The sequence below is a fragment of the Lampris incognitus genome, chromosome 13 (assembly GCF_029633865.1).
Source record: "Lampris incognitus isolate fLamInc1 chromosome 13, fLamInc1.hap2, whole genome shotgun sequence".
Classification (NCBI taxonomy): Eukaryota; Metazoa; Chordata; class Actinopteri; order Lampriformes; family Lampridae; genus Lampris; species Lampris incognitus.
Window position 1 is genome coordinate 23,521,510 of NC_079223.1, and position 11,562 is coordinate 23,533,071.

General features: G+C 41.4%; 1 protein-coding gene across 3 annotated transcripts in view; it reads left to right on the forward strand.

Annotated features, from left to right (window-relative positions):
* wipf1b (WAS/WASL interacting protein family, member 1b) overlaps nt 1–10,886 on the forward strand; it is a 58,429-nt gene extending 47,543 nt beyond the window's left edge. For 2 of the 3 annotated variants that reach the window (XM_056291878.1, XM_056291880.1), the window contains 3 exons: nt 483–707; nt 8,205–8,318; nt 8,627–10,886. In XM_056291878.1, the coding sequence (XP_056147853.1) occupies nt 483–707; nt 8,205–8,318; nt 8,627–8,679 (392 nt within the window). In that variant the 3' untranslated portion in view covers nt 8,680–10,886. Of the gene's footprint in view, nt 1–482; nt 708–5,661; nt 5,737–8,204; nt 8,319–8,626 lie in introns of those variants that run through there. The other variant, XM_056291881.1, reaches the window with a different exon arrangement.
* Nucleotides 10,887–11,562: the final 676 nt, after the last annotated feature.

Consider the following 11,562-nt stretch of genomic DNA (forward strand, 5'->3'; position numbering starts at 1 on the left):
TTATCTTTTTCTCACACTACAGGCAGATACCATAATATGTTCCATTAAAAAAACAGAAACCATGCCTTTTTTAAATTAAAATGACTATTTTGCACTTCTGCAAATGTTTCCCCTGCAACATCTGTACCATTGTCATGCTACAGGTTTGTAGTATAGCAACACTTCGGAAATGTGTGGCTGTATGGGACTCCTTGCACTCAGATGCAGAAGTTTAAAGCTGGTTGGGATGAACTTCAAAAAATAATATCAAATCAGGTTTTGCCCCTATTTAAGACATACTTGGAATAAACAGTTGAAGATTAACTGTATGTAACTTGCCATTTTTGAGGAATATATATAGTCATTTTTTGAAGGTTTAAATAAATGCCCCTTTGGAATATCAAATTGGCAAACGGCTACAGGAATTGGGGAACCTTTAAATCATATAGTTATTTACCTAATTCCAACCAATTTGTATTGATATCATATCCCATCTTCCTCAGGCCCCCTTCCACCACCTCCCCCCTCAGGTCGTAGTGGGGTTAGTGGCAGTATGAGGTCAACAACAGCACCTCTTCCAATAGGCCGGCCAGGTCCTGAGCCCCCACGTGGGGTACCTGGCACCAGACCCCCCCACTTGCCGGATAGGCCAGGGACAGCAGGAGCTCCCCCTCCTCCGCCACCCATGGGCAATGGATTTCAGAACTCACACCATCACCAGCAGATGGGTGAGTACATAACAAGCAATAGTTTGATCCACTTTAGTCTCATGAAAAACAATCATGAGACAGCTAATGTAAATTGTATAAGAAAACCTAAAGAACAAAAACAATGTCAACTTGCATTGGGTGCAAGATAGATTTGATTATCCATATCGGAAGCTTGCAGAGGGCTGCGGCAGCAAATGTACATGATGCAGCAGGTGAAAAATGCAGTGGAGAAAAAAATGCAACACTTCACAGACTCTCAGTTAGTACCACATAGTTCCCCAATTAGTTTTCCCCAAGGGCCAAATTATGTCATGCATGCCAAGCCAAGGGCCGAAATGTCCGCATTTTTTCCCCCCAATGTGCCAGTAAAAGTTGTTTTATGTGCGGATGTTACTGTTCTTTGTAATTTAGGAATTGTTAAGGGTCACACAAGAAAAAAAAAAGCGCTCTTGAAGCAAAAAAATAAGTCCAGAACTAACCATTTATTTATGGACAAAAATAAATGGATGTTCATTCACCAATCGGTGAGAGCAACAGGATGAGGCAATCCTTCTGATGTCGGGCCTGTATTCTGTTGTGGCAATCCTGAGGCACTGGCCAAGATGTGCATTGGAGAGTCTGTTTCCTTCCTGGTTCTTGATCGAGTTCATTGAAGAAAACGATAACTCACATATGTACGTGGGGGGGGAAATTGTGAGTAGGAGCATTGCAATAGCTCTCATGGGGAACCACCCCAACATCCTTGTGTTTTGCTTTGAGCAAATCAGATGTTCCCATCTCTTGGACCTCCATCTGAAGAGTTGCCTCATCCAAGGAAGGTACCAGCATGTTGGCCTCTTCAGTCCACTGGCTGTCAGCCAAAATGGAGACTGACTGTCTCAGGAAGAGAAGGATGTCACCTGAGACTTAAGGGGAGCTTTCAAATCGTTCCTTGAAGTTTTCTGCCAGGCTCGTCACGATATCCTTCACCGCTGCATCCCCCCACATTTCGTTCTTGTTGCAGTGCTCCCACAGACATGGAAAGTGAAACTTTCTCCCATGAATCTCTCTTCAAAAGGTTCAGCTTTGACCAGAAAGGTTCAACCACCTCATACATGTCTGCAACAGTGTAGTTCTTGTCTTGTAATTGCAGATTAAGTTGATTTAGATGAGACATGATGTCACACAGAAAATAACATATGCAATCACCTTATTGTCACTTAAAAACCTCTGATAATCTTGGGCTTTTTGGCTCCGCAGTCTGGATAAAAATGACACAAGCTCATGGTGCAGGTCGCACACCCTCTCTCCACCACATGGCCTTTGCTCAGCCAGAGAACATCACTATGCAGCAAAAGATCCTTGTGTTCTGCTGACATTTCATCCAGCAATGCTCTGAAAAGCATGTTGCAGACTAGAGCTCTCACGAATGAAATTTACCAGTCTCGTCACAGTATCCATCGTCTCTTTCATATCCCCACAGTTTAGCGCACAACACTGACTTTGTGAATAATGCAATGAAATGCTACAAGCACTGGGTTAACAGCGACAAGCCTGCTTACCAAGACCTTGTGTTGTCCCATCATTGACAGAGCCCCATCAGTGACAACGAACACAATTTTCCTCACATCCATTCTCAGCCATTCTTCTCGAAGAAGTGTATTAATTCATTAAAGATGAGTTCCCCAGTTGTGCGCCCAGGCAGAGGAAGCAAACAAAGTAGCTCTTTCCGAAAGATCTTCCCATCAAAAAATCTTGTGAACACAGATAGCTGTTCTATATTGGTTCGGTCACAGGACGAGTCTATGGCTAGTGATATGGCTTCTGCCTTCTTCAAATTGGTGAGTAGATTGGAAAAACACTCCTCCGCTAAAAGTTCTGTTCTACTGATTTTGTAGGGTAGTTGGCATTAAAACTGGCAGCATGCATAGTGTTGAAGTGCCACTTGAGATCTTCTTTTCAGACAGCTATGGTCTGCATGCATATCAAGCATGTCGGTTTGGTATTGGCGTGGTCCATTAAAATAAAACAAAACTGATCAGTCCAGTCAGATTTGAACTGACGGTTTTCCTGATCGACTTTGCACTTTTTCGCGCAGGCCATGTTCTTGGTTTAGGACAGTTATTATCTGTGACTTAGCTGGTGAATGGCTCTGTCTAGTCAAGGACCGTAGGGAGCGCGGAGTACGTCTTGTCTGTTTATGTGTGCACTATGGCATAGGTCAAGTGTACGGTGTAGGGTGAGGTCAAAATAAAGCAGAGCTACATGCCTTTTATTTCACATGTTGCACACTTTATTTCACATGTTATAACAGGTGCGTTAGTGTTAGTTGGTCGACGCCGGCCAGACATTTGGCTCTCACGGGCTGGACCTCACCCGCAGGCCGCTTATTGGGGTTCAGGGGTATAGACTGTCTGTTAGTACCACATAGTATAGACATTCTATTGGTACCATATGGTATATCACACAAAGTTGAATCGGTTCATCGACATAATACCCAGGGGGCAAACTGATTTTTGCACGGGTCGGATGCTGTAAAAGGTTGTTCTCCAGAAATCATATCTAGGACCTACATGGATCACAACCTGGGTGGACAACCCGGAAAACAAGTTGCAGGAAAGCTACAGGAAGTGTCCAAAGTTGCCCACCGGGCCTATGAACATTAACCAATAGGGGTAGATAGGGTTAAAATTTTAACCAATAGATATCTGCATGAAAATCACAGTGTTGATTACTCACTTTGAGATAAACAAAAAATGTATTGGAAGTTTTTTCAAAAATGTTTTTTTACCAGAGTATATGACGCATATATAATTATGTGCTAATTTGCATAAATATCACATAGCCGGAGGAAATGGTTTTACAGACATGTTGTAAAGAGTTGTCTAGCAGATATCTAGGACCTTCAGGGATCAAAACCTCGGTGGACAACCTGGAAAACAAGTTGCTGAAATGCTACAGGGAGGGCCCAAACATGCCCCTCCCCCATACGAAAACAGTCATTTAAGCTGGTTGGGTCATATTGCATAATCTTTCTTGTGAATGAATAAAACATGTTGTAAAGGGTTGTCTAGCAGAAATCATATCTAGAACCTTCAGGGATCACAACCTGGAAAACAAGTTGCTGAAGTGCTACAGGGAGTGCCCAAACATGCCCCCCATACGAAAACAGGCATTTAAGCTGGTTGGGTCATATTGCACAATCCTCCTTGTGAATGAATATCTCTGTAAGAGTTCACAGTAAAGACACATTGAGACAGCTTATGGAAATTAGAAAATATGCTCTGATCTTATACCTTGGTTTGTTCCCAGTAGAAACATAAGATGGGCCTATACCTTAAACTAATCACGAAACAAACAAAATTCCTGTAACTGTAAATAATGTAAGATTTATTTCTTATTTTATACATTGAACCCAATATACTTACTGAACACAAAATAATTATCTGTGCCAAAACTATAACAAATTATTTAAAATAAATAAATAAATCATATCTAGGACCTTAAAGGACAACAATGAGATGGGTATATGCTTTAGTATACACATGAAACAAACAAAAGAATTGATACTTTGAACACAATATGCTGAACACAAAAAGTTAGCCCAGAATTTAAAAAGCAGGACTTTTTAAAGAAATCTTTTATAGAACTTTGCCCATGTTTTCTCACTCGCTTTCTGAGTCACAGATGCTATCACTGCTCTCAACTCTAGCAGTATGTATTCTGCTGCATTTGCTCGCCAGTCCTTGGCAACGGCACCCGATGTAGCACGGAACTGCCTTCCTTGCACATGAACAGTTCTTCTGACAACCCTTGACACATGCACATGAGATTGTCGTTTTCATTGAGACAGGCCAGGCTGGCTTTGTTGCTGGAACAGGAACTGCATGTCCATCAACCAGAGACCAACCAAATTCAGTGCATGGGGGAATTTCTGGCTTGGCGATATGTGTATTCTTGTCAATGATAGTTGCCAGCGCAGCCCTTTTCAGGCGTAGCATAAATGCATCTTCTGTTGGGGGTAGAAGCTTTAATAGAGTTGACTTGTTGTTCAAAAACTTGTACACTCTCAATTTGCCCAGATCGGCCCCCTCAAACTGATGAGCTGTGGATGTGTACACTGATATGGTGAGGTCCTGCACCTGATTGAGAAGGTCAACGGTTATGGTATCGCTAGGGTTCTCACCAAAGTCTTCAAGTGCAGGGATGTCACGACTTATGCTGCTCTTGAACCATACCTTCTTCCCAGTGAAATATGGATAGCTAGTTGGGTCTCTACCACTCAGACTGTGGATGAATGGCATGGCACGACACTGTGAAGGTCCCAGAGCTACAACCATCTCATGTATAGGCAGGTATGCATTCGGACCTGTTATGCACCATAGTACAGACATGTTGTAATGATATCAGTGTCATTAGCATGTATGACAACTCTTTCAACTCCCTCATTCTGGACAGTGTAGAGTGTGTGGAGGATTATCCTAGTGTCAGCCTCCTGCTGTGTTGATTCCAGAGCAGGAACATCCATCACAGACCCTGCGGAGAGAACCACACTCTTTGTCTCTTCCTTGAATCCACCACCCAGGTAGAGATGAGTAGGGCCAAGATCACTCCCCAGTTGCTCCTCCTCACACCATCTTTCACAGAGAAAGCTCAGCAAGTTTGCTTTGTTAGTAGACACAGCAAAAAAACTCGTGGATCTGGAGCTGTGTACTGCTCACTGACTTCATACACTTTGGCTGGTTTGGATCGAGCATATCTCTGACTTGATACTGGTTCCACTGTATCCGTCACAACAGAAGTGTATTATTTCAGTACCACGAGGCACATCAGTCAGCAGCAGGTGTTTGTATCTGTCAGCGATTGCTCCAAATCGTTCATCTTTGTGAAAAGACCAGTGTCTTATGGCAGACATAGCATCTACAAGTACTGCTGTCTTGGGGATGTTTTGGGGTAGATCAGCATTGATGGTTACTTTGGTCTCCTCTTTCAGGACCTTTACAAGGCTGGACTTGGTGCCAGTTCTCATACTGCCATCTTCCTTGAAGAGGGATGGGGGAAGGTCACCGTACTCGTGGTTGCCTACAGAGTCAACAATGTCGAGTTCTCCACCACTAGCAATGATCTGTGTCATACGCAGAAGGGCAGTAACAGACTTCTTTGGTTTCATGTGTTGTGTGTGGAAAGTGTTAAGCTTAACAACACTTGCCTTTTTATGATGACTGGTAAGTGACTCAGACAGTGCCTTCAAACCAATTTCTTTTACACTTAACAGGTTGTCCTTGACTATAGCATCTGCACACTCACCAGTAGATATATTGATCAGGGATGACGTGGCTGTTGTGAATGAGTTGGTCTCTACTGCTGCTGTGACCTTGACTACCATCTCTGCATCCTTGTTGACACGACTCTTGCCAGATTCATGGTGTGGGCTTGAGGTATGGAGGTGCAGCATAGATCTGAGCTCTGCAGAAACGGCTGCAGTCAGTGGTTTTGTGTAGATCCACTTCCTCCTGGCGGCAGGGTTGAGGGTAATACCATCCAGACCACTAGCCTCTTTGGCATCTGCGCTGTACGTCTGCTCTAGAATCATGTCAGGAGAGACACCATTGTGGTTTCCATTTACTCTCCTCCCTACAAATGCACCTGCGATCAAAGCTTCGTGTGCCTCTGGAGCTGTCTCTGGCAGTTTCTTCATCTCAGACAAATACAAGGACAAAGACTTCAAATTAGTGCATACTTAATTATATATGCGTCATTTACTCTGGTAAAAAAACATTTTTCATAAAACTTCCAATACATTTTTTGTTTGTCTCAATGTGAGTAATCAACACTGTGATTTTCATGAAGCTATCTATTCGTTAAAATTTTAACCCTATCTACCTCAAATGGTTGTGTTCAGGCAGGGTGGGCAACTTTGGATGCTCCCTGTAGCTTTCCTGCAACTTATTTTTCGGGTTGTCCACCCAGGTTGTGATCCCTGAAGGTCCTAGATATGATTTCTGATGAACAACCTTTTACAGCATCCGACCCGCGTTTTCCCCCAAAAATGGGGTTTTTCCCCTGGGTATAATGTTTAACACTAGAACGACCGGGATTTCACTCCTACCTAAAACGACCATGGGCGGTTAAAATGACCGCTGGTTTTTAAACGCTATACTCTGTCAAAATAAATACCCAACTGAGATATTAATGCATTGCATGTTAGTATGTCTGTTAGGAAACGACTGACACCAAAATTAACATTTTAATAACTATAATACTATTTTTAAACAATTTAAACTTCAGAGAGACATGGTCGAACTTGAATAGTAAAATTGAAAAAGTGAAAATATTACCTGGAAAAACAAAACGGAAAACACATATTGCTAATCTAACAAACGTAGCAAGGCCTATAAAACATAAAATGTAAATAAAGAACTGAAAATAAATATTGAAACAGTCCCAAACAACGACCGGAACTTAAAAACTGCTAGAACGACCGTGCCACGGTTTTTAAACTCTACTTTCTGTCAAGATAAATATCCAGATTGAGATATTGATATATTAAACATGTTAGTATGTCTGTTAAGAAACGACTGACGGCAAAATTAACATTTTAACAACTTTAATTCTGTTTTTTAAACAATTTAAAATGGGCGCTGTCCCACGCCTATAAATACTGCAACACCTCAGTGGTAGTCATGGTGCGACTGAAACGGCGTCTGTACCCAGACTTGCTGACGATAATCAAAAATCAACTTTAGACTGTTACTGCACTGGAGAACACTAGTTTTTTTTTCTAGGACAGAACAATGAAGTTTGTGAAGGAAATTATGCGACCAAAACGTGTCATAAATAGTGACATCACGAGCAGTCATTTTGACCGTCCATGGTTGTTTTAGGTAGATCTCATAATTATTTTATTTTTTTTGTGCAATTGACCTAAAACTAATTTTAATGCAAATATATGCAATTTTAGGAGAAGTCAGGGAGCAACAGATCTGTATCTTTTTTTCCCCTCTCACAAAGTTATTAAAGTTTGAAAATCCAAAACGGTCATAATGACCATCTTGGTCGTTCTATTAATGAGGGAAACGTTTCATCACTCATCTAAGTGACCTCTTCAGTCTCAACTGACTGCAGGTATCCCCACCCTTATAAACAATACAGTGGCATAACGACCGAAACCAACGATCGGTTTCAAATGCAAATTGCCGTGACCATTAACTAGAGTTACAGTGGCAATGTGTACTGTTCACAGAGGATTTGGGAATGGTTGTAATCCACAGCATTGTAAGATGGTGACAGATGTGCTCTTAGCTCGGAAGAGTGGGGGTTTGTTTAAAATTTGTATGCTTTATTTTCCAGTACTACTTCGAGAGGTCTTTTTGAAATGGTTAAGTAACATTAATAGAAACTAGCCAATTGAAACAATCTGAAGTCAGATATATGTATTTTTAAGGGTGTGGATAAAAATGTTTTAGTCAATTTTTGCAACAAATCAACATGCGTGCCACTGAAGCCATTTTTTTTTATGTTTAATTTTTTCACCAGATGAATGGGAGAGTCGATTCACATTCCACCCAATGTCCGACCTGCCTCCTCCGGAGCCATACGTTCCAAGCCAGAAGACCTACCCCAGCAAGATGGCCAAGGGTGAAGGCAGAGGTAATTTTCTCCCCCCCCCCCCCCACACACACACACACACATGCACTAATAGAAGATTCACTGTGAGCTGAGGTCACCACACATACTATAGATATAACACAGCGTACTGTACCACAGCCAAGTCATAAGTAGTGGTTATACACAGATACATTCGTGTGCACTGAAAAGAACCCATAGAAAATGTTCAGGTGATTTAAGGCATACTCTTCTGAAAATGTGGAAAAGTGAAGTGGTAAGAATAATGCATGAAGCGTCACCTGGTGGAGGACACAAAAAGCCCAATCATTTCTCTGTGTGCTTCCTTCCAGGCTCAGGTAAGAGGGAGCGAGGCGCTCCTCCGCTGCCTCCTATACCCAGGTGAAGAGGAGGTGACAACAATCACAAAACCCAAAATTACTTTCTCTCCCTCTTTTTCAGTTCTTATTCTGCTTTGATATGTGTGAGCCACAGTTTATGGTTTATATTAAGCTGTGTAGATGTGCTATCGACCCTTAGGAAGGACAGACTCGCCATTTGTGAGTTTACACTTTACATCAGATTACCTCTGAACCACTGTTATCACAGCGTTTAACCAAAGACCAAACTCTCACCTCAGACCCACAGTTAGATACTCCAGTGTTGTGGTCGGACAAAATAAAGGTGGCCTCTTTTCATTTATCTCCAAAAAGCTTCTTTCTTTTTTTTTTGGCATAGAGACAACTGCTTATTTCAGATTAACATGATGTATGGTTGCATTTCCACAGGTAGGCTTGATTGGTGTGGGTTTATGAATGATAGGAAACCTGTTGAGGCCGAATAAGTGAGTTATTTACTGAACAGTTATGGAGAACAGTGATTCTTTTTTTTTTTTCTTCTTTATCACAAACTGTTGACTTCAGTCCTTACCCCGGTTACAAATGACAACATGGATTGTTTCTGTGGCCTCACTATGGCGGTCTTCTTTTGCATGAGGGTGGGAAACTTAGATTTCAGTTCACCGGCCTCTGGGTGATGTATTCCAAAGATTTGTCTCCCTTTTGCCCTATTTTACAAACCAGTAAGGTTTTTTAGAATAGAATATAACCTTGGACCCATGGCTGGTTGATTTTCAAAATGGCAGGGAGACAAACTTACAGGTTTGTTAAGACGCTTGTGTGGTTGCAGGTATTAATGGCCAGCCCTCCGTAGTCAACGCAGAAACATCTGTGTAAAGCCAACTGAGTTGTCAAAAGCTGATCCCTACTGGTGACAGCAATGACATCACCAAATTTTTTGTTCAACAGAAACGTTGTTTACCATGTCCTACAGTTAGCTTCACCAGTTATGAAGAAACCATCTCTGCCCAGATCTTTCTTTTGATCAGTGTTATCTTTGTACATTTTCTGTTCAGTAATGTGATTTCATGATGCATACAGAGGTTAAGGGACGTAATCAAACTGCAAAAAAAAAGTTTCTCATCAGTTTGTGTTCAGCCGTAAAATCTTTATAAACAGGGTGAAAAACATGTCGGTGCAAGCAATGTCAGTCAGTGGTTTCAGAAAAGTACTAGAACGTGTCAGACTTTTAAACTAATGCCAAAACAATCATGCTTGATTCAAGAAAAACTGTTAAAACAAGCTCATTTTGTATTAAACAAATTTTACCCCTGTGGCCAATTTTGCATTTTTACAGAACAAGGTTTTAAAACTTGGCACTAGAAGACATGGCTTAAAACCCATGTCTTTTGCAATGCAAGTGGGCCTGTTGTGCCTTTAAAAATGTGTGCCAGTGTTTCCCCATTATGCATGGGACAACAAAATAAACAGGGTCACTAATTACAAAAAATTTGAAAATGGCAGTAAGGAATAATCTTGCTTTGCAAAAATATAAAACTAGAATAATGGTGCTAAAACCAAAAGTGGGACTGCAAACTGTCTCAATAAACCCAATCGCCAAACAATTTGCTGAAAAACTGATAGGGGGAAACACCGGTGTTTAGTTTGCTAAAGCCATATGTGCATTACAGTATGTGCCTTGTATAAATTTGGGGTCCCTGGCGGGACCTCCGAGTGGTACGTTTCATATGATTGTCTTATTTTGAGGCAACCATGAATGTAATGTTTGAGATTGAGACCAACTGTGCTTTAATAGGACCACTGTATTGGATCCAGTCATTAGCATTGTTTTATTATTGATCTGGTTGAGATTCTAATCATCTCTGATGTGTTAAAAGATTATGAGTCATGAAGGATGCGTTTGATCAAGTGGTGTTGAAGGTGTGCTGTCTTAAGTTATGTTTCAGATCTATCCAGTATTATGTATTTTGCTTTACTTGGCACTGCTTTGAAAGGTCTTTTGTATACTTGATGCAATTGTGTTATGATCACGTGTTGGTGAAAGAATCTTTTTGTAAATGACAATCATGCAGAAATGGATCTGTTTACTTCATTAAATAAACATGCTTTTAAGTGTTTTTGCATGTTCTGCTTGGAGTGCAATGTTTTTGTTATTGCACAGGTTTTTTTTGCGGCCGACTGAATAATGTGACGTTTTGGGACAGGATGAACATTGTGTTGGACAGTCTGAAATGCAGCGCTAAGTCTATGTATAAGCCTGTGCTCTTTCAAGGACTTCCCCTGAGGAAATTGGCCCCAGCATTAATAATTGTAATGCCGTCAATGTGGGACAAAGTGACTTCACTGAGACATTTTTTTATAAATCCATATCCGGTTTCAGTGTTGTATCTTTCTCTCTCTGCGATGTGTGACTAATGTTTTTCCTGTCTCTTCTCCCGTGTATGTGAATGGTGTGATGTGTGACTCCCCTGTGTGCATGTGCAGTCTGTCCTCCTGTCAGGTCTCCATGGTGATGGTGGTTGCATGGCTCAGGTCCTGGGCTGTTCCGGTGGCATCCTCCTCATCATATTCTTCATATATTTTAATAATTCTGTTATCCTCTGTCAATGTTGTATTCTGTAAACACAACATCCATTGCACGTCTGGCCATCTTGGGAGAGAGATCCCTCCCTCCTCTGTTGCTCTCTCTGAGGTTTCTTCCAATTTTTTCCTCCCTGGTAAAGGCTTTTTTTAGGGAGTTGTTCCTTATCCGGTGTGAGGGTCTAAGGACAGGGTGTGCTATTGCTGTAAAGCTCCCTAAGGCAAATTTGTTATTTGTGATACTGGGCTATACAAATAGGCATATTATTATAAATTTGGCAATATGCACAGTGTTACGTCATGCCAGTATAACCATGTTAACTTGGTACGTTGGAAACTCGGACGCCCCC